The 22,187-nt window shown below is 36.0% G+C and overlaps 5 protein-coding genes across 6 annotated transcripts; 2 read left to right on the top strand and 3 right to left on the bottom strand.

Moving 5' to 3' along the window:
- On the bottom strand, positions 1 to 3,130 carry SmD3 (small ribonucleoprotein particle protein SmD3; the record flags this gene model as incomplete). The annotated part of the gene is given in 3 exon segments (XM_040720971.2): positions 1 to 292; positions 356 to 535; positions 2,987 to 3,130. Coding segments are annotated over 2 exon segments (328 nt in total), but the record flags the coding sequence as incomplete, so codon positions are not given.
- An 885-nt stretch (positions 3,131 to 4,015) lies between these two features.
- On the bottom strand, positions 4,016 to 6,161 carry mRpS31 (mitochondrial ribosomal protein S31). The gene is made up of 5 exons (XM_040721353.2): positions 5,891 to 6,161; positions 5,747 to 5,813; positions 5,115 to 5,659; positions 4,359 to 5,054; positions 4,016 to 4,297 (listed from the first exon to the last, which is right to left on the bottom strand). Exons 1-4 carry the CDS (start codon positions 6,002 to 6,004, stop codon positions 4,812 to 4,814), a joined length of 969 nt encoding a protein of 322 aa, XP_040577287.1. The 5' UTR covers positions 6,005 to 6,161; the 3' UTR covers positions 4,016 to 4,297; positions 4,359 to 4,811.
- Positions 6,162 to 7,492: 1,331 nt separating this feature from the next.
- On the top strand, positions 7,493 to 9,181 carry LOC121126161 (uncharacterized). Of its 2 annotated transcripts, XM_040721469.2 has the most exons (3): positions 7,524 to 7,624; positions 7,690 to 8,116; positions 8,180 to 9,181. In XM_040721469.2, the coding sequence occupies exons 2-3, from the start codon at positions 7,791 to 7,793 to the stop codon at positions 8,859 to 8,861; spliced, it is 1,008 nt and encodes a 335-aa protein (XP_040577403.1). In that variant the 5' UTR covers positions 7,524 to 7,624; positions 7,690 to 7,790; the 3' UTR covers positions 8,862 to 9,181. The 2 variants fall into 2 exon arrangements, with proteins under 2 accessions (XP_040577402.1, XP_040577403.1); XM_040721468.2 differs by having other exon boundaries at positions 7,493 to 8,116.
- A 972-nt stretch (positions 9,182 to 10,153) lies between these two features.
- Positions 10,154 to 15,035, top strand: drosha (ribonuclease 3 drosha). Its single transcript, XM_071891723.1, has 4 exons — positions 10,154 to 10,785; positions 11,027 to 13,097; positions 13,160 to 13,435; positions 13,500 to 15,035. Exons 2-4 carry the CDS (start codon positions 11,559 to 11,561, stop codon positions 14,799 to 14,801), a joined length of 3,117 nt encoding a protein of 1,038 aa, XP_071747824.1. The 5' UTR covers positions 10,154 to 10,785; positions 11,027 to 11,558; the 3' UTR covers positions 14,802 to 15,035.
- mbc (myoblast city) lies at positions 14,874 to 21,326 on the bottom strand. The gene is made up of 3 exons (XM_040721203.2): positions 21,176 to 21,326; positions 20,744 to 21,131; positions 14,874 to 20,678 (listed from the first exon to the last, which is right to left on the bottom strand). The coding sequence occupies exons 2-3, from the start codon at positions 21,040 to 21,042 to the stop codon at positions 15,464 to 15,466; spliced, it is 5,514 nt and encodes a 1,837-aa protein (XP_040577137.1). The 5' UTR covers positions 21,043 to 21,131; positions 21,176 to 21,326; the 3' UTR covers positions 14,874 to 15,463.
- Positions 21,327 to 22,187: the final 861 nt, after the last annotated feature.

The raw sequence follows: 22,187 nt of genomic DNA, 5'->3' as shown, positions 1-22,187 counted from the left end.
CAGCTTGTTCTCGCAATATGGCAGATTTTCCTCGACCCGCACTAGCCGGAGCAGATCCACGACCTCTTCCCATGTTCTTAAACATGGGAGCGTTTTTTAACATGTCTGGCAAAATCATGAAACGTATCTTTGAGCCACGGATATATATGTTCTCGAGTTGAGAAACATGACCATCCCGATGTGTCACGCTCACTGAGGACATTTGACAGTTCATGTTGTCTTCGGCTTCAATCAATCTACCCCGATATACTTCTCCATTGATTGTTTCACACGTAACGATGTGCCCTTCGGCCTAGAATTAAAGGATTAATGAATAAAAAGAAATCATTTAAATAATGCTTCATTGTATAAATACCTCATGAAGAACTTTGATAGGAACACCGATAGACATTGTATCGAAGTGAGTGGATAGAGGATTTCAAAGATACAGAGAGATTTCGTCGCCGGGCAAGCTGTAGTAATATTTTTTTGTTTCAGAAAAAGAAACAATGTTTTTATTTTGTTTACTGTTATTAGTGATGTCACGAGAATGTACCTGCTAAGTTCGAACTATTTTAAACTATATGTATTTACTTAAAGAAAATAATAACTGTCTAGCTAGTAATTGATTAACTCATTAGAGATAAAGGTGCATATACTCTACCTTATTGTTATTACTTATATAGTTTACGTAAACCTGAACAATCATAATTCAATTATACATTAAGACTTAATAAATTTTTCCCATCTTTCAACTATGGAATGCAAGATATTCGTTTAGTAATATTTTACTTAATTTAAAATAATTATTTGTTTAAAGTTATTTTGTACATTGAGAAAAAATTAACTATCATTGAATTAATTTTTCACATTATAAATTAATAATTGACTGTGATTTAAGTATCAGTCATTATGGCAACCAATCTTATTGATATACTAGACTCTGCTCTAGGGCAAGATACTTAAGTCTCTAAGTATCTTGGTCTAGGGTCGCAAAATTCAGGGAAATTTCAAACATATAAACTTTCCTCTATAAACACTATTAAACTTGGAATTTTCAATTTTGAAGACAGAAATAAAGGGAAAAATATATTTTTCAACGTATTAGTAAATAAAAAAAAATAATCGACAAAATATAAAAAATTGAATATTATTCGATTGATACGATTGAATGCTTATTAAATCGAGATTGAATGTACTTCGTTTTTGTCTCGTAATGTATACGGAACATTTCAAAATCACAAAACCTACTCATATGAAAATTCCCAAAATTTCTTAATCAGTATGTCTATAGGAATTTCCTGAAACTTTTCACTTCTTTGGAACTTTATTCTGCCCTATTACGCCCTTAAAGAATCGATCGTAAGGTTGAGTTTCCATCTCCAAATGAGCATGCTCGTCTTAATATTCTAAAAATTTATTCTCGAAATATGAACCTGAATAGAGGGATTAAGTTATGTAACATTACGCTGCTGGCGTTATAGTCAAGGGAGTCTGTATAGAGGCTATATGAATGCTCTACGTCAGTTATTCCCAAAGTGGGGGTAGCAGAAAATAACTGATGGGTCGCAATATGATTTAATCAAATGAATATAATTTAAATTGTGGCATCAAAGTGTAAATAATGATGATTTTTTTATGTCTCTTCTGGACATTTTAATAAGTATTTCCCAGAAACAACGTTTTTACCACCACAGCTAATCATCGGTTCTGACATGGGAGTTTGTATATCAAACTTTCATATTACCCAACACTAACAACAGATTTTGATTCTAAAACACTGACGAACTCTTTATTTCTGTGATGAATGAGTACCCACTCCTGACTATAGAATATAGCACCTTTAGATTTCGTAATACCATTTGGCTCAGCTTATTCAAGTGAGAAGACCTTTTTCGTATCAACTGATATCCAAAATTTAATACAAATCACGGCTTAACGTGGAGGATGATCTTCGAGTGTCCAAATTAAACCTAAGATGGGCGTGTTTTGCTCGATCCGCACTGTACATTCGTCAAATTAAGATATTAATTTTTTTTTTTTTTGGAATCACTGCCTCAGGGCAGTGGTTCCCTCAAAAAAAAAATCAAATCGAGTTGGACCCTTAAAATATGTGACTAGACAATGTGCAATCCATACATCTCTCATTGAGAGATGGATATATAATTTGGAGTGCATTTGATGCAAATAGATTACTTAAGGTCATTTCTATTAGCCTTGGGTCATGTCCCCCCATATAGTTTAACCCGGTGGTAAATAATATAAGTTATTTGATTTTATTGATCTAAAAGAAAGATTTTAATTCTAAATATATTGAAAAATATAAGAAATAATCGAATATATTGTAATATTCAATCAGCGATATCTACCACTAGAATCATTTCAATACTATTAATTCTCTTTTTGCGGTAAATAAAATCAAAAGTGAGACTCACAAGCAAATAATATTACAGGCTATTGATGTAAAAATAGGTTTATAAATGAATCAAGGTCTTTGCTTTTGACGCATGTGAAAAGCAAGTCTATTCTAGGTTTAACTTTGAACACAACAACTCGAAGACTTGGATATAAGTTAATACGGATAAGGTTTTCCCACATAAATAAGTTGAGGCAAATGGTATAACTAAATCTAAAGCTGCAGTGGGAACTCACTCATCACGAAAATCAGGAATTCGTCATCTGTTTTTAGTGTTTGCTCACATGAATGTTCTATGAATGTATCTTCTATGTCAGACGATTGATGGTTAGCTGTGTCGGTAAAAGGGACGTATCCAGTTATGTTTTTGAGGAGAACTATCTTCACGGAAATAGTTTTCCGAGAATAATCCAGAATAGACTTATAAACAATATGTGCATTCATCAATATTTAATCTTTGATGCCTCAATTCAAATTATATTCTTCTTTTTTTGGAAATCATCTTGCTACCCCCACTTTAGGAACAACTACCCTAAGGGAGAGACACGTTCATGTTTATGTAACATAGGAATACTTTGAAATGGCTGTTACCAAGATAATGCAGAGGGATTAAGAAAAGAAACTATTCAAATGAGTCCGCCGTAGTTTGGACTCCTTCCTCAAAATACTTTTTAATAATCACATTTATTATCACAATCATTATAAGAATATAATTACTATTGTTAGTGCTCTACTAAACTGGATATAAAATGTAATTAAAAGAATAAAAGCGATCCCTATGATTGCGCTTTGAAGTGTACTTTAATTTTGTTCATTAATAGCATTTATACAGCAGCTTAATTATATATTCACATACTCCTACTTGAATTACTTTTTATCATGACTTCATTGGTTAACATAACTCCTAATACATTTAGTCCAATATGCTTTCAAAGTATTTTATCAATTCTAGTACCCCCAATATGAAACATAATTCATATAAGAGTCACTTATTTCAAATAAAATTGTTTATCTATGATTTTTGAACTATAAATGCTTACAATCAACAAATAATTAGCTTAGTTTAAATTTAACTTTATAAATGGTGACATGAGTGATTTTTGTAATAATATTATCAACTTTAAATAAAATTAACTTTTTTTTTGGTCTCAAGAGATTCATCCATAATTTAATATATGTACACCAAAGAAACAAATACTTTAAACGCACAAATAAAGGGAGGTGAACAATTATGTACTACCATGAAAGTTGAGTTCTAAAATGGGAGTTTTCGAGTTGTTGTTTTTTTCCTCCCCATCACCTATTAACCTATAACTAACCCATTTAATATTTTTTCTCCTATATATAAATACTCGAGTAATCCATGAAGAATTACTCATTACAAAATAGTTTTGAGATCGTTCAATTTCTCTACACATTAAAAATACATTTTATTTCTAATAAATATTTGAGCAACCGGGAGAATAGGGGTTTTCGACGGCCTTTGGTTAATATATTACGATTAAATAAATCCGTAGGCCGAAGGAAACTACTATGCTCTTGGTGTATATATGTCAACTCATCAATTATCCTCCTATAAAACTCGTCTTTTGGTGAGTAATAATAAATTAAGAGATTAACTAACAAAATATTCACTTTATTCATACGTATTAATTGATTATAAATATACAATTCATTAATATGGGGTCTTGATTCTTTGAGAGTATCACTCCTCCAGGATGTTATAAGACATCCGAATGAGTAGTGGCAGATGACATGGCTGAGGGAGCAGAGGGTCGTTTATTAATATATCCATAATCCGAATTCCGGGAGGCCGAAGACTTGGAAGGTTTATGAAATTGTCTTAATACTTTAGGAACAGGACGATAAAATCCAGGTTGAATGGGCCGTTTGCTTCTATATCTGAAATCGACCGATCAATGATTACATAGTTTATTTACAGTTAAAATCTTCCAAGATTTACCTGGCATAGCACATGAGGAATAGGGAGAAGATGGAGAGAAGAATACATGTGGCAAAGACAAGAAATACAACCTGAACCGTATCTTCGACATAGTATTGTTCGTTCTCACGAACTCCTTGATCTTTAATCTCGTTATCTGACATGACTCTGATGCCTTAGTTCATATTCATACCAAAAAATTGTATTTTTATACTAACAACAACATTACCTGTCCATTTTATTATTATGTATACAATTTTTTTTTAAATATATACCTGTATATATAAATAGCAAATATTATCTATATATTCATATTTGTAAATATGACATACATATAATCTATTTGAAATATCACATATTATTGAATTATGAAATGTACTAGTTATATTAATTAATTTATTCTGGAAATCCAAAACATGATTTAAAGCAAAAACAATACAAATTATACGAATGTAAAAAAACCAGGAGGGAGAATCACGACTTGGGTAAGAATGTCGAGGACTCTGTTTCCATAATATTGAAGATTTCCTGCTTATCGGAGGCCATCAAATAGCTCTCAAACCACTGTATGTGTTCAATTTTCTTTTGAACACTCATATAAGGATTCTTTGACAGGCCCACAGTAACTAATTCCATAAAATGACGAATGGGTCCTGTTTTAGGACACCAGGACTCTAAGTGTTTCTCCAAGAATACGTGAAGATGAAAAGGTTCGATCTAAAATAAACATAAATTTATTTATATAATAAATACTAGACGCTCTGTCCTTAGAATTACCTCTTCATCATTAATACCAAATTCGTTGTTCAACGGTAATTCCCAAAGCATCCCTTTATCCGTCATTAAAATCATTTCCTCCAAGAAATTCTTGGGACGTGGTGTCATAATAATTTCAAGATCCCTTTGTAGACACTCATCCCATGTTTTTAAGTCAATATTACAATCTTTTTCCTTGAATCCTGGAGGGAATATCCCCAAGGGTTTAGATGCAAAGAGATTACCCGAAACATAGGATGAAGAAAGCTGACTCCCTTGTTCTCTCATCTCCTTTCGACGAAACTTTCTTCTTTCCAAAAATACCTTTTGTTCGTCCGTTAAATCCTTGCGCCTATTTTGTACTTCTATTTTGTCGGACTGAACGCTTAATGAGGAGTATAAGGAGGAAATTTCCCCCCCAGAAGTTTTGACCGCATTTGTATCCATTGAGATTTTGTTGAGTCTTGTAAGTAGGGAATTGGATGTGTTGTTTTTGGCAAAGGCATCATTTTTATTCAGATACTCAGCAACTCCTTGGGCAGCCTGGATGAGATCCGGATCCACATCTGAAAGAATTGAGTCGTTTTTTAATGATAACAAATGGAACAACTATTATATACTCGGTTTAGTCAATTAATTACTAATAAACATACCTTTTGTATCCACAGGAGAAGGTTTCAGAGGTCGTTCCAAAGGCTGCGATAACTTCAAAGAAGGATCCTAATAATAATATTAACATTCATAATTAATTAACTTTGTAAAAACGACAACATCAGAAGGCAAATGAAGTAACTTACATCATCTGAGTCTTTTGTAGAAAATAACTTAGAAGTGGGGTTGAGGTATTTGCTCCGCAAATATCCGCCGTGAAGGGATAATCGAGTCCATTGTCGTACAGTAGATAACAACATGGTTCGTTTATTATTTTATATTTATTAATCAAACAGTTTCGACTTTCTATTTTTATAGCACCAGATACATTAATGAAGTATTAGTACAAATAATTTATAAATAAAACACCACCGACATGCAATTAAGTAAAAAAAAAAAAAAACAATCACCTTGAGTAATAGTAAAGATGGTTAGTTAAATAATATTTTTGACGTCAGATCGGGGGATAGAAAAAACCTGGACAGACCTTGTAACCTCTTTCATAGCAACCTCACGGAAAGATCTGTTTAAAAAAAAAAGATTTTTAAAGATCTAATCTATTTCATGGTAGTTCACGATGGTAAACCCTTTCTTTCTCATAGGGACATGAGTGTCCTTTTCATTTTATTTAAAATGAAGTGTATCAAAATCTATCTATTGCTAGTACATTATAAGTATTGGATAATACACAATAAACACCACATCTCACTGCAATTGTAGACTTTTTTCTGATGATATTGACTATTCACAAGTCTAATTAATCAACTAAGACAACTAGAGGCTATGCTCTACCCAACATAATAGTTTAGACATTAGAAGTGTTTGGGAATTGTCATTATTTGGACTATAAAACATAACAATAATTAATAAACTTAATAAGTTTCATAAATTAATAGTACTTAATACCTATAATTTATAACCATGTAGAAAATAACTATACTCAATATATGTCTTAGATTATAAATAACTTTCGTTTATATAAATTATAATAATTTTTGTAGTTGGAATCGGTACAAATTTTACGACTCAGCCGCCATGATTTATGCCCTTTTTTTATTTCGAATCTTGTTTGTAATCTTTTTTTTTTTCATTTGACACAAATTTAGGGAGATTTTATTTTTGGTCATTTATGAAAGTGAGTAACATCAAATAAAATCATACCTAAATAATAAGGCTGTCCAATCATTTGGTTTGACTTTTTAATTAATAATTACATTTATTTTATCTATTAAAATCTACGGTGTTTTTATGTGATGTCAACATCGTTGATTTCGGTCATTTTGGGTGCCTAAACAAATAAGTTTTATAACGAAAATATAAATCCCTTTTTTATTCATGGATATACAATTAACATTTACTCCATAGTTTTATTATATATCTGACCCTAATATCTATTTAAAAAAATATTATTACATCGTTTTACATGCTTATTTCCATGTTCTAAATAAAACTATTACAATTGATATAATAAGGTATTTTTCTCATTCAATCCTACTTTTCTAGTCCCACCTCGATCCAAAATAATAAATTAATTTGTAGAAATCTAGCTATATTGAAGGATTTTCAATACATATTATTTTGATCTGATTACAATATATGTGTTTATCATTGGTATAAAGATTAATTTGATATACGTAGTCAAATGTATCAATTTTGAACCCCCAAGATGACGTCTCCTTCAAATATGAAAATGCTCAACATATACAAGATTTCGTGACTAAATGTTTTTATTGCTTGATGCAAAGGTTACCTTTATTTCTTTAATCATCGACGTCATTTGCCTAATGAGATTGTGCGGTGAAGTGTTTGTAGACGTAATTACTACTAAAAAGTTAAGTAAAAAAATAAACTTACAAAAACTAGGAGACGAGTTCGGAGTTGTAAGTAAGATTGACTAACTAAGGAATGACTTGTGGAGTAATTAATGATTATTATTATGAGGAAGTTTTAAGTGTGTAGGTTTGTTTGTGACTCGCAATTATAATAGATAAAGTAGTAGTTGTTACGAGAACGTTAGTTTCTTGAATCCTTTTTTGGCGTTGGAACATGGTGAATACGTGTTGTTTCCCAGGATGCGTGAATTCCAGACGAGATCGGATATCTCAGTCTCACATGTCCCTTCACGCCTTTCCCACAGACAAAGAAAAGTGTGATGCATGGATGCGAGCCATTCCTAAAAAGAATTTTAAGCCTAATCGATCCAGTCGACTCTGTGGTCTTCATTTCAGAACAAAGGACTATATCCAAGCAGACTGGGATCGAGATTTACTCAAGAAACGAAAAGATGCGGATGTGTCCTGTAAATTGTTTTTAAAGCCTGAAGCCGTTCCTTTTATGGAGACGAGTGAGCCTGGGAAATTAGCGGACTGCGGGTAGATTATTTATTAGACCAATCCTTATCTCTCTCTAATAGTAATGTATCTGTTTCCTTTCAGGACTCAAACCTCTCCTCCAGAGATCAAGCACGATCTCACAGTCATTAAGGACTTTGATGATCTCCTCACTAAATCGAATTTTATACAACTCCCAGAAGGATTTCACAAGTTCACAAAGAGTGAGACACTTCACATTGCATTATTTGAAGAAAACGTTCCTAAAATCAAAAATACTCTCATTATCAAAAAGGACTTGAGTTATGAACTCTGGGACGGGACCATCCTACTCTCAAACGAGAAGGTCTCTGACATTGTTAAGGATATTTCTCTCGTTACTTGTGTTCTAGACATTGAGAATATTCTTTTATATCTAAGCATTTCCTCAGAGTGTGACACGGAGGAGAACATGGTAGAGAAGTGTATCAATATCCTTGAGGCTCAGGATTATACAGAAGAGAGTGATGCTAGACTTATTTTATTCATTGTTGAACAGCTTAAGCTTCTCTATAAGGGTAATTCCCATCGACGCTACTCCAAGCAGCTTCTCGAGACCTGCATTCGATGGGAAAAGAGGAATACTGCTTTTTATCGAATGTTAATAGAAGATGACTATTTTATACTTCCTAGAACTTCTTACTTAAAAAGAATTGGAAATGTCAATAGTGGTACGGATGAAACACCCGACTCACCTCCCTCCGTGGAAGAATGTAAAATGGAAGCCAAAGAATCTCCCTCAGAGTGAAAATTTATGATTAATTGTATATATATACAAATTGATAATCGTATCGATATTAGTTATCATTATATTATTGTGTATGTACTTTAACTCATTGACACCCTAATTTTATTCTTTCAATATTTTGTGTGTGAAATCGTCCACATCATTTTAATTTATTCATAAGTTATTATGTCATATAACCCAATAAATTAAGTGTAATAGAATTACATTGGGGTGTTTTGGTTTGAATTGAGTCAAGATTTGACGGATTTTATTACATAAATTGCCTGTGATATACGCGAGTGATGTATTGATTAGACTAATATAAAGGGATAATAGAAATACTTGATGATGGGAAGAGTATCATTTACGGTCTATGGATTTTAAAGAAACTGGGTCCTCTCCACCGAGTATCTAATAATTTATTATATTATTATCTAGGTCAGGGGTTCCCTCGCATGCCCATTGTTACAAAATGACGTCATCATAAGTGTGACGTAGCATAATGCAATAATCTCTTCATCAGCTGAATAAGGAGGAGCTATTAATATGGCTATTAATTATTATATATATTGAGATAGCAGGAGAGGAGAAGCTGAAATGAATATGGAACGCGCTCTTTCTCTGTGCTTGACGGGAGTGCATAATAATTTGCTATATAAAGAAAATTCTGTAAATTGAAGCTTTAACGTCTCATCAAGTGAGAGGTTTAAAAGTTATAATTTCCATTATACGGTTATCCTTTTAATAAAATAGAATATGTATCATATAATTTGAACCATTTTTATAATGAACCCATATATTATGTACAATATACACTATTACATAATATGTATCCAAGCTAATTTTCCTATCAAAGTACTAAGGTTTCAAAAATTGTCATGCAGTAATAGTTATCTTCTCAACACGATCAAAATTCTTCACTATCTAAGCTACAAATTTGAAATCTGAAGGGAATCGTCCCCTTCATGCAAATGAATAAAGGAAAATTGTTTTAAAAAGTTTTTCAATGACTTTTTTTTTCAAACGTTGGGTTGAATTGTGAACTAGCTCCATTTTATCTTTATTGGTAATGTTAGTATATTATTGTAAATACTATAGCGACCATTGTACATAATATATGTGTTTGATTATAAAAATTGGTTTAAATTAAATATGTATAATACATATGTAATGTTATTGAATTGATAATTGTTTGATGGTTTAGCTTTATACAACAAAAAATGAATAATTTTTTGAAATGTGTACAATATGAGGTTTTAAAGCTTCGATATGCAACATTTGCTTTATGAATATGAGAGAATTATTTTGCACTTGAGTCAAAATAAACGCTCGCCAAAATAGGATGTCGTTCGCATTTCAGTGTTCCCTAGCTGAGGGGGAGAGGAGAAGCTAAAGAGTAAAGTGATTATAGGCTATTGACTGAAACGGAGCTCATGAATTACTACTAACTTATTGGAAGAATGGAATGTGTAGAAGTAGACGGTGGATGTGGAATCGAATGACTGCTGCTGAGTGTATTAGTAATTGTTTTGAAATTATAGGTGACTATGTCTCTGAGTGGAGAAGAGAGTGAGTGAGCGACATCATGGAGTATCCCCACCACCCTTTAAGCTATGGGGGCCACCCAGTGTTCCTTTCCAAGCTGCGGCGGCGGCTTACTACCCACCTCAAATGTATAGCTTCCATGCCGCTCCGCCCGTGATTCCTTACTATGCCACAGCTCCTGGGAGCGCCACAATCCTTCCCGACATGTCTGTTCCTCCCCCTCAGTTCCCGCATGTGGTGAGTGCCTTCCCTCCTTTGCCGCCTCCCCTCCTCCTCCTTTGCCCCCTCATCTCCCAGCTCCACTCCCTTCACACTCCTCCAGCTCCAATGGCTGCTCTTCCTCCAGAGGATCCTATCGGAGTGTACATCATTCGCGAGACCTAAACAAGGACAGAAGAAGGTTAATGATTGATTTAATTTATTTTTCAACGGGACTGTTAATCGGAGCGTTACTCAGCATTGCCCATTGATTGATTGAAAGTGTAACGCTTCTCGTCAACGGAACCGCTTGAAAAGTGTAGATTCTTCTTATGCAAAACATGAACCATGAAAAGTCTTTACTTTCTTTGACTTGATTGCCCCAAGTAATCATTGCTTTTCTTGTTTATTTCATGACTGACTCATTCCTTTGGGTTAAGAAGGAGTCGGAGTGGTAATCGCTATGAGAGTAGTCGACACAGTCGTCGATCTCCCGACAGACGACGATCACGTTCTCGCGAGGATAGGAGGAGAAGAAGTCATCGATACTCCCGCTCAAGAAGCCCATCTCGCAAACGCTATCGGGAAGCCTCTCCTGCACCCCCAGTACCAAAAAAACCTGTATCCAAATATGACGGTATCACTGTGATCCCTAAAGAGATTCTGGATCGAGAGTCAAAATCTTGGATCCGATCTTCCTCTGCTGATCTTTACTATGCTAAAGGATCCAAATCTGGACTGACACATGCCACTCCACGACTACTTAAACTTATAGAAAGGTTCCAGTCGGATATTCTTGAAAGAGGGAATACGATTAGATCCTCTCTCTGTCCTCCTTATCTACCTCTTAAAATCAACCCCAACATTATTCATAAATGCAAGGGTAAATGTGAGGAAGATGAAGATGATTCCGAATCTGAGAGTGATTCAGACGAGGAGGCTCCCAAAGAGAAAAAGTCCCTCTCTGAGCGCTGGATGGATCATCGAATCAAACAAAAAGACCGACTTCATGAAGAACTCTGGGGCAATCGACCTGGTGAACTTAATGATGGGCCAGCCTGTCGCTGCTCGATAAAGTCACGCTCTGTCGGAATACGACATCAATTTTACAAGGGAGAGGATGAACTTCCCAAAGTAGAATTAGACAGTCATTCCAACAATGTGGATAAGCTCTATCACTATCGCCTTTCGGTTTCTCCATCTTCAAATTTTATGTTCAAGGAGCCGACATCCATTCGTCACGATGAACATGACTACGTCTTCGATGGCTTCTCTCTTCTGACCACATCTCCCCTTCCAAATAATCTTCCTATATGTAAAGTTGTTCGTTTTAATATTGAATACTCAGTTGTTTACTTTGAGGAAAAAGTTCCTGAAAATTTTTCCATCGAGGAGTTGAAGCTTTTCGAGTCTTATCTTTTTTATGAAATCCTAGATCTAGTGGATTGGAGAATGAATGAGCGCTTTTACTTCATGCCCAGGTTTGTGCGTCGCCTTCAGGATAATGGAAAGGAAATACTCTCCATGAATGCTGTCCTCGAATACTGTCTTAAATCTAATGTGCCTCTAGTTGATGAAATAGACTTGGGAACCTATTGCAAATTAAGTAAAATGGAATGGCAAAATACAGTTGCAGATCAAGTTAGGGGTATGATTGTGATGAAACCTGGTGCAAAGCCTCCTGCTGTACGCGTCGACCAATTAGATAGGGAGGGAGATGATGACAGGGATGAAAATGAGCAAGTAGAAGCACTCAAGGGTGGAGATGTTATTTCTTATCCCGTCATTGTGCACTTTGGTGTGAGACCCGCGCAGCTCTGCTTCTCAGGAAATTTGGAGTACCAAAAAACTTGGAAGGACTACAAAAAGTTTAGGCATCTTCTTGCCAATATGCCCAAGCCCTCTCTCAACGACAAGGCCACTCTTGAAGAAATGGAAGATAAACTCATGGAAATACGAGCCAACTCAAAAACGCGGCGAGACGTCACTGTCACAGTCAATTCTCAAGGATTTTTTCGTACTGGGTTTCGTTGCGACATTGTTCAGCATGCTTTACTTTTACCTGTTCTCGTAAATCATTTTAGAATGCACTCCTCATTGGATTATTTTGAGAAACGGATCAAATATAAATTTAAAAATCGATATCTCCTTCAACTTGCCGTGACTCATCCTTCTTACAAGGAAAATTATGGAACAACCTCCGATCATGCACGAAATACCATTACAAATTGTGGTATACGTTCCCCTGAATTTGGGGATAGACGGGTTCACTATGCGACCACACGTAAAAGAGGCATCAACACTCTCATTCACATTATGTCAAGATTTGGTAAATCTAAAGAAACAGAATCAAGGGTTCGTCATAATGAGAGACTCGAGTTTCTTGGGGATGCTGTTGTTGAATTTATTACTTCAGTGCATTTATTTCATATGTTTCCTGACCTGGAGGAAGGTGGACTCGCTACATATCGAGCTGCTCTTGTTCAAAATCAACACTTTGCGATTTTAGCTCAAGTAAGTATTTTTACAAGTCCTACATATATTGTACACCTATTCAATTATGTTTTTGGTTGTAGAAATTGGAGTTGGAGAGATACATGCTCTATGCACACGGAGCGGATCTTTGCCATGATTCTGAGCTTCGTCATGCTATGTCAAATTGTTTTGAGGCTGTCATGGGTTCAATATTTTTAGACGGTGGAATAGATGTTGCTGACCGAGTATTTGCAGATGCACTTTTTGGTGGAGAGAATTTCCTTCTTGAAACATGGATAAAGATTCCTCCACATCCACTTCAGATTCAAGAGCCGGAGGGTGATAGATCTTGGATTGAAAAATATCCTTTGCTTCAGGTATGTTAAAATTTATTTTTTGCTTACAATACATAATATAACACAAACATTTTCCTTCACATAGAAACTGACAAGATTTGAAGATATGACCGGAATTATTTTTACTCATATCCGTCTCTTAGCACGAGCTTTCACAGACCGTTCCATTGGATTTAGTAATCTTACATTAGGGTCTAATCAAAGATTAGAATTTTTAGGAGATACAGTTCTTCAGCTCATAACGTCTGATTATCTTTATAAGTACTTCCCAGAACATCATGAGGGTCATCTCTCCCTCCTGAGATCCTCCATTGTGAATAATCGAACTCAATCTGTCGTGTGTGATGATTTAGGAATACCTCGCTTTGCCAGATTTAGCAATCCCAAGGCGGATCTCAAGACCAAAGATAAGGCGGATTTACTCGAAGCACTCATAGGAGCTATTTACGTTGACAAGGATCTAAATTACTGCCGAGTGTTTGCGGAGGTCTGTTTCTTTCCTAGACTTCAACAATTCATTCTGAATCAAGAATGGAATGATCCCAAGTCCAAACTCCAGCAATGTTGTCTAACTCTTAGATCTATGTCAGGAAAAGATCCTGATATTCCTATTTATAAAGTCATTGAGTCCAAGGGTCCAACTAATACACGAGTGTATATTGTGGCTGTTTATTTTAGAGGTGAGAGACTGGCCAAGTCTTCAGGACCAAGTATTCAACAAGCAGAAATGAATGCTGCCAAGGATGCCCTTGAGAACTGTAAGCATTTATTCCCTCATCTCAAATACCAAAAACGAGTCGTCGAGCGGAGTTTTAGCAAGCAGAGTCTCCAAGAGAAAAAAAAGGTTTGGGAAGAGGAGGTTCGAAACAAGAGGCGAGAACTTAAGTTGGATGAGCCCTATAAGGAAACTATTAATCATGAGCCCTCTTCAGGTCATTTGGATAAAAAAAATGGACCCATCACTCCTTCCAAAAATCCTAGCCTTCCTCGTAGTCAGGATCCAAACAACATGAGTGGAAACTCCTCGTCAAACAGTATTAGAAGATCTGAGAATCACAAAAGCTCCTCCTCAATGGTTACTAATGGTAGCTCTGATAAGAGAGGCGATGACCACCCCCCATCCACTCTAGTCTCCAAAAGAAGCTCCTCACTTCACAATAACGGCGCTACCAGTCACAGAGTCATGAGCAAAAGTGGCGGGAGTTATTCTTCCTCAAACAAAGTTCCAGAATCATCTGATCACAAGGGTCCTTCGCGTGCATCTTCCTCATCTACTACTCCCCATAAATCCCCTACTACTCCCGAGGGAATGGAAGAGGGGGAAATCCAATCAAGTGACGAGGAGTATTCACACATATCTTGTCATGAACGCGCATTAAAATCTTAATATCCTTTTTTACTATTAGAATCATTGATAATACTTAATTAATCAACTATAAAGAGACAGAAAAGCATCTTCTTAATTGTTACGTTATTATGTTTATTTCACTAGTAGTACTCTTTATATATATTATATAATTATATCTGGATACAAAATATCTAGAAAAAGAAAACGACAGTTATGATTAATTATTAAGTACATAAAAATGATCGGTATAAAAAGTTTATGTAAAGATAAAAATATTGTAATTATTTAAAATAAGAGAACGGTAATAGGGGGACAGAAGCGCAAATACATCCTGGATAAATAACATAAAAAACCTCAACTTAAGTCAAAATACTCTTTAACAAAAATTGGGATGAGATATGGAAAAAATAAAAAAAGTAAAATCTCTTAAATTCTTTTTCTTTTTGATTTGGAATGACTAGTGTTGACAATCTCTATATTTTTGGTGGTTATGAACAAATTGGGGGCATAGGGTAAGAAATTAATTAAATTAATTGAGGTGGATGGGTTGAAGCCATTACTTAAAAAAAGAAGCAAAATAAAATGCCTTGGAATATTTTTTGTGTTTTTTGGTAAATAAAAATACTTATGAAACGAAGTAAATGCTATATAACTTATTCATTAAATAATTTGTACTTATTAAGAAAGAAGGAGAATCGTGATTACTCTGTACAAGCTGGCTTAGGAGGCTTCTTGGAAGGAGGAGTAGGGGGAGTGAAAGAGGGTGGTGGAGGAGCCGGAGCTTTTTTCTTGAGGAAAAGAGGCCGGGTCTCATCAAAGCTCGAGACAGACATAGCATCTCCGGAACTATCATGTCCACAACCATTGCTATGTCTATTTGAGCCTCCAGAAAGAGATCCAACATCGTCCTCAAAAACATCATTAAATGAATCCCGATTTGAGGATATCGATGGAGAGCGAGAATGATTAGGAGTTGTGAGAGCATGTTGATGTATTAGATACTGCGTTCCTGAGACGATACGAGTGTGTGTTTGCTGTGTGACAACTACGGAGGGTGAGGTGGCATCCACGGCTGTGATAGAATCATTTCTATGATTATGATGGGACACGATGGATTTCTTACGGGAGAGACCGTTGATTACAGAAAAAACGCTAGATCGGGACTTGGTCCCTGCATCAAAACTAGATTGACTTGCCATGGAATAGCGAGTTGACTCTCTTGTCCCTTCCTGAGTATTTCCATTGTGTCGAACGACACAGTTTGAAGATACAATCAAACTGAACTCGGATCTTCGTTTTCCATAGCGCTCCTCTACTTCATTTCGTATGGTTTCAAACATTTTCACTAATGACTCATGAAATTCATTTAACTCAGGGCGCTTTTTGTGATCATGGAGCTGAAGTAAAATGTCCAGATCTGGGATTTGCTCAGCTATTAAATTTTTGAGAAGACGGATCTTATCTTCATGATCCGGGTGTTCCTGTATATAAGATTCGGAAAAAAATGCCTTTTCATATTTTGATATCCCTCCATTTACAGCAGCATCAATGACACCTTTAACTTTCATACTCAAAAGATTGAAGGGAGGGTCTCCTAAAATGAGACGACGAAGATCTTCGTTAGTTTTGTACATATTTTCAATTGCATTATCCAAGGGACAGAGAGTGAATGTTTCAGTGGGTATAAGGACCTGGAACCATTGAAGGACACCAGGGAACATTTCTTTGGTATACATAACTGTTCTATCTACCCAGAGGGATGCAAACTCATTATCCTTTTGCTTGTCTTTCATGTACGGACGGGAGTACATGAACTTATTCACTTCATTAACTCGATAGTAGTCCAAAATTTGTTGACGAATCTTTTTCCCCTGGAACTTTCGCTTTTCCTCCATGACAGGTTCCACTTTATTGATTTGAACCAATTGAATGGGTTTCTGAGACTCCTCATCACTAGGAGTCTCTAGTGTTTTCATGAGCTCAGCATCTGGGAACTGATCCATTATCCGATTTTGAAACTCTGACAACTTTTCATAACCACGACCCCTATATACAAAGGTCTTGTTTTGAAGAAAAGCCGCAAATCCTCTTCCATAGAAAGCAACTCGAAAATATTCAGGCTCTGGCCTTAGATCTGTCATGATATTATTGTAAAATCCAGCCATTGTGTCATGGAGTTCAGCAAGTTTGGGATAGTCAAATGTTTCTTCTTTATATTGGAGTTCTAGGACTTCGCAAATTTTTATGGCCCATTCCCACATGTGTGACTTTTCAAAGTTAGAAATAATGTCTTTGTGGAGTAGTTCTTTTAGAGTCCAGTTGGTAGATATTTCAGGGTGTCGTTCCTTATATAACAACACAGGACTCAGAGGCTTGTCTGTCCATGAGAGTAATTTAGTATACTGAAGGAGAGTAAAGGCCGCTTCGGAGTAGTTTTCACATTTCTCATGAAGAACGATGATTTTTTTGAGATATCGAACATACATTTCATCTCTCTTTACGCTCTTGTAAAAGTCTAGTAGATTGACAATACAGGACATACGATTACTCTTCTCATGGTCATCATCAGGAGTCACAACAGAGCGATACTCCAACAAAAGTTCTAATTGCTTAGTGACTAAGCGTACAAATTTAAGACCAGGGTCCTTCATAACAGAATGACTATCAAACAACTGTGTCATAAGATCTCTAAAAAGGATTTTAAAATACTCATCACCACTATGCTCTATAATTACATCCAATTTTTCAATCATTTCTCTTTCAAAATCAAAAAAATTTCCCTTGTGCTCTCTACCCCGAACCACAGAATAGAACTCGCACTGCATCATGTCAAAAAAGATGGGTATGACAGACTTACGAAGTTCTGACTCAGGGATGAGTGACATTTTAAGAAAAGGTCCCACCATATGGGGAATAAATTGAATTTTGTGATTCCCAAGATTAAACCACATGCTCTTGACTTCTTTAGCCATATCCTTTCGGATGTCTCCGTAAGAACTTAGGATCCGAGATCTCTTTTCCTCGGAAAAAATTTCAAGTTGAAGAGATGGGTGAACCACAAGAGCCATGGAGGCCTCAAAGAAATGACTCCACACGTTATGATCAAAATTTTGATGGAAGTAATCGTAGATGGTATGAGACAAGTTTCTTAGAGCCTTCAAAATAATGTAATTCATGAGAAGGTTCATTGAGATCCAATGCTTCTTAAAGCCATTTCCAATGATAAGATTTTTGAACACATTAAGAGCCTCAGATACAAAATCAGATAAATCCGTTCTCCCCCCAAAATTATTCGGATTAAAGCCCTCGACGTACTTTGAATAGTGAGTTGGAGTTAATTGTTCGAACATGGACAATAGAACGGCCACACATGGAGCAGTGTTGTCATCGATCAACCCTTCTTCCCCCTCTCTTCTCCGACGAGCCACTGCACGAATTACGGGACGTAGGAGCTCTTTCATAATGATATCGATGTCTTCATATGTGGTGGTGTATTTCTCTGTATCACATAAAAGATTCAAGACGTCACCCAATGTCTTTATACATAATGACATTAGAGGAGTGAAGGAAAGAGGAGCTTTACCGGATCCCTTCTCCTCGTCATCATCAAAGACCTCCTTGATTTTCTCAACCACTGCAGCAAGTATACTACTACGACATTCCATGTCCATAAACAAATCCGAATGTATAAGATCATTGATGGCTTTCATGTTTTGCTCAGGAAATTGGACTGCACGTATCATCTTGACAAGAATTGCTGCAAGCTCACGACGATCCAACACTGTTACTAAGTCTGGAATGGACTGTATCATGTGGCGGAGACAGTCCTCTTGTGCATTTGTCAACTCATCACTTGTGGAGAACATGAGTTCTACAATAACAGTGAGAACCTGTTTTAAGTAATCCTCAAAAGCCTCCTTTCCACGCCCTCCATTCAGATCCGAAAAAAGAGTTCTAGAACGAACTATGAATTTAAACAAATATTTGAGAGATTTCATGGCCTCTGTAAGGTCCCTAGCATTCACAGAACCCATTTCTACACAATCTTTAAGCACGGTGAGTAATTTTGAGTATGCTAATGTAGCCGAGAAATTTTCTTGGATATATACTTCAAGTACGGGTATAAAGAGCTGATATTTTGTATCTGTTACGATTTGAATAACGAAGATTAGGATTTTAAAAACCTTTTGATCATTAGACTCTGAGTCTCGATTCTCCATCAGAATAGAAAATAGAGCATCTAAAACATCTGGAAGAAATTTGACGACTTCGTGGCCATTGTCATTTACTTTTTTCTTAAATATTTGCAAATTCTCATATAGTTTCTTGGGTTCACTTCTCCACTTGAGCAAAGAGAGTAATCCATCATTCTGAGTCAATTTGGTGGAACAGAGGACGCTTTTTATCACAAATATATCTTTGGAGAGTACACCTAAATTATTGCTATTCTTTAGTTTAAAGCGATAATGGTTACATTTTAAATGGGGCAATTCACTCAAGTAGGCTGTATTATGCCCTTCGAACTTCTTATCAATCTTATAGACTAGTAGCTCGTGTCGACCATTTTTTAAGGCTGTTCCATCAACATCATTCACGAGCTTCAAAAAAGCAAATGCCCAAGGAACTGATTTTTCTTTAGTCTCACTACGGGAACGGTGTCTAAATAAAAACCGCAAATGAGAGTTTGCAAATTTATCAACTGGCACAGAGATCTTAATGATTTCATTCCATCGAGGCTTAGCCTCATGACGATATACGACACTACTATAGCATCTTCGAGGTGGACAAAGGCTGGATGTTCCCAACACACCCGGTGAAATCCCTCCCTCAACATCATCTCCCATGGAATTATCACATAGCTCAACCATGACTTCAACATTTCTATCCTGTCGTTTATCCAACCGTGAAAATTCTCCGTATGATAATGTTATATAGAGATCATTTCGAACGTCTGAAGGGAGAATGACATCCGGAAGACCTATTTTAAGGGAGGTGACAGATCCCGTAAGATCCAAGTGATGAGAATTGGAATTGTGCAAGTCTCCTCCAAACACAATATTAAGTTTGACTCCTAAGCGCCTAAGATTGGATTCTTGAGATTTCCTATCCGTATTGATGAGTCTTTTGAAGGTATTCTCCAATGACTCAGACTCTGAACCACTGGATATAAATGGAATGGATAACTCTGCCTCTCGACCTCCCTCATGACGTTTCCCAGTCCCTCCTTGACGAAAAGTAAACTGCTCAGTGATATCAATGGCTGCAACCCCTAGAGCTTTACGAAAGCAAATTTCTTTTTTAATTCGAGATAAATCCGCTCGAGATCCTTCTTTGGCGTTATCATTTCCGTAGTTCCCTTCCGTCACCACATTGGTGATAAGATATAATCTTTTATTGGCAATATCACTTTTACTTATATCCGCAAATAGAACTTTATTCCTTTGAGTCTTGGAGGTACGTTGATGCCAGGAGTACAAAAAACTTTCCGAGAGTGGCTTAGGACTCTTTCCTTCGTATACTTCATAGATGGATGTGATTAAATCCGCTTCATCCACTTTAAGTCCACTACTAAAACTCCTTATACTAAGGAGGATTTGAAAGGTCTCCGGAAGTACGGGATGAGGACCAGAGAGATCTTTGTCATCTCCTTTGACGGCTGCGAAGCTCCTCACCCATCGCTGAGTTTGATGATGCTGTCGAAAGAGAGCCACAGCGGATAAACTCTTTTCTTCAATCCGTTTCCCATCGCAATGTCGAATGGTTAGATCCAATCCTCTTTGGCTGTTCATAAAATCGATTTTCTCCGTTAAATTACGTCGTATTTCTTTGGCTTCTTCAGCAGGGAGTTTTCCGGAGAGGAGTGTGCTTCGAAGGCTCACAATGAGGCGCATCATGTCGTAGATGGGATTCGTTTTGCTAAACAAAGCAAAGTAAGAAATCAAGTCAACATGTAAATAAATTCAAGTCAATGAAATGAATACCTTCGAGTCACGTAGTCCTTTCGATACAGGGAGATCCACTCCCGTAGAACCCATGCCGCTTCACACACTACAGAATCAGCCTCTCGTAGAGCTGGAGGGTCCAAGGCCACAAATGAGGCGGGGAAGGCCCCAATAAAACCCCGATTCGAGCATAATCGTCCAACTAACCATTTCTCCTGCCGTCCCAACACTTCCACCACATCTCCGATCCGTAGAACCAACTTATTCTCCCCTTCCTTCGGGATGTAACTCCACAGAGCCACTCCGATTCCATTTTCGCGTGTCCAAGGCATTCTCATCAAATGACCCCTCTCTAATTCAACGTCAAGAGGGATTACCTAATTAGTCATTATTCCCTTCAGGCTCAATCATTTTTCGTTTTTCAATACTACAACAATAAATACACTAGACTAATGACTACTTCTTCCTCACTGCTCAGCCCTTTATCTCTTCAGACAATTCCGTTCCGTTGCTCCTTCTTCCTATTCTATTATAATATTAATATACTTTATTAATAATTATCTCTAATGCTAAGAACAACAACGGCAACAAAAAAAATCTCCTTTAAGGACATTCCTAGAATATTCCCTCTTTTTGGCCCCCACCAATCAGGGATTCATTTTCTCCTTCTTTTTTTAATGGGTTACTCCCATTTTCTCCTTCTTCCACACACCTCCAGCTCTTTAATCCACGCTCAACCTCGACTATCCAAAGGGAAAGGAACAATTTGAAAAAACAGTTGGTAGGCATTCTTTTGTATTTTGCGTATTGCCAACAGTTCTTCATTATATAAAGAACTTAATTAATTAATCATCATATATCTACATTGAATTGATGATTTTATCAACACAAGTCACAAATGACACGAATTCTAAACAAAGGGCCTTGATAGATATCAAATAATATGAAAATAGAAATCCTAAGTATTACTTTTCTTTACCTCATATATATGTTGTGTATAAGTTACAACTTGTATGGGAAAATTGTACAAGTTGCAATTTCTTCATTTTTAAATGTTTTATGTCATTGCAACATGTGTCATTTTACTTACCAACTATATATTGCTACTATCATTTCATTTTGATTCATGAAAATCACATGTTTTTCGTGTATATACGAGTAATATAACTAAAGGCATTTGAACATTATTATATCCTACAGAAAACTTAAAATTTTAGTAATTTGTATAGACAATAGACAAAAATGACACCATTAATATATCGGACATCTAAGAAATATTCAACTATTGCATTATTCTCATCTGAAGTACTCTAAATCCTTCATTTAAAATTAGTCATCTCATTTTTTGTTTGCAACTTGTACAAAATCGCAACTTATACAAAACATATATTTCATAAGCAGAGTCAGCTGCATTAAATCACACAGCAGTCAACTGATGAAAATGAATGAAAACAGCTGTAAGGGAAATGCCGTGTATTTTTGT

This window comes from Lepeophtheirus salmonis, chromosome 11, assembly GCF_016086655.4.
Source record: "Lepeophtheirus salmonis chromosome 11, UVic_Lsal_1.4, whole genome shotgun sequence".
Classification (NCBI taxonomy): domain Eukaryota; kingdom Metazoa; phylum Arthropoda; class Copepoda; order Siphonostomatoida; family Caligidae; genus Lepeophtheirus; species Lepeophtheirus salmonis.
This window is presented reverse-complemented; position numbering and strand designations above follow the sequence as displayed.

Excerpts from the sequence above, each read along its gene's own strand:
- mRpS31 (XM_040721353.2), bottom strand. The coding sequence starts at position 6,004 with ATGTTGTTATCTACTGTACGACAATGGACTCGATTATCCCTTCACGGC. Across the intron at positions 5,660-5,746 it reads TTCTCCTGTGGATACAAAAG|ATGTGGATCCGGATCTCATC; the intron begins GTATGTTTATTA and ends CAATTCTTTCAG. Across the intron at positions 5,055-5,114 it reads TTGGTATTAATGATGAAGAG|ATCGAACCTTTTCATCTTCA; the intron begins GTAATTCTAAGG and ends TGTTTATTTTAG.
- LOC121126161 (XM_040721468.2), top strand. The coding sequence starts at position 7,791 with ATGGTGAATACGTGTTGTTTCCCAGGATGCGTGAATTCCAGACGAGAT. Across the intron at positions 8,117-8,179 it reads GGGAAATTAGCGGACTGCGG|GACTCAAACCTCTCCTCCAG; the intron begins GTAGATTATTTA and ends GTTTCCTTTCAG.
- drosha (XM_071891723.1), top strand. The coding sequence starts at position 11,559 with ATGGATCATCGAATCAAACAAAAAGACCGACTTCATGAAGAACTCTGG. Across the intron at positions 13,098-13,159 it reads ACTTTGCGATTTTAGCTCAA|AAATTGGAGTTGGAGAGATA; the intron begins GTAAGTATTTTT and ends TTTTGGTTGTAG. Across the intron at positions 13,436-13,499 it reads AAAAATATCCTTTGCTTCAG|AAACTGACAAGATTTGAAGA; the intron begins GTATGTTAAAAT and ends TCCTTCACATAG.
- mbc (XM_040721203.2), bottom strand. The coding sequence starts at position 21,042 with ATGAGAATGCCTTGGACACGCGAAAATGGAATCGGAGTGGCTCTGTGG. Across the intron at positions 20,679-20,743 it reads AAGGACTACGTGACTCGAAG|CAAAACGAATCCCATCTACG; the intron begins GTATTCATTTCA and ends TGCTTTGTTTAG.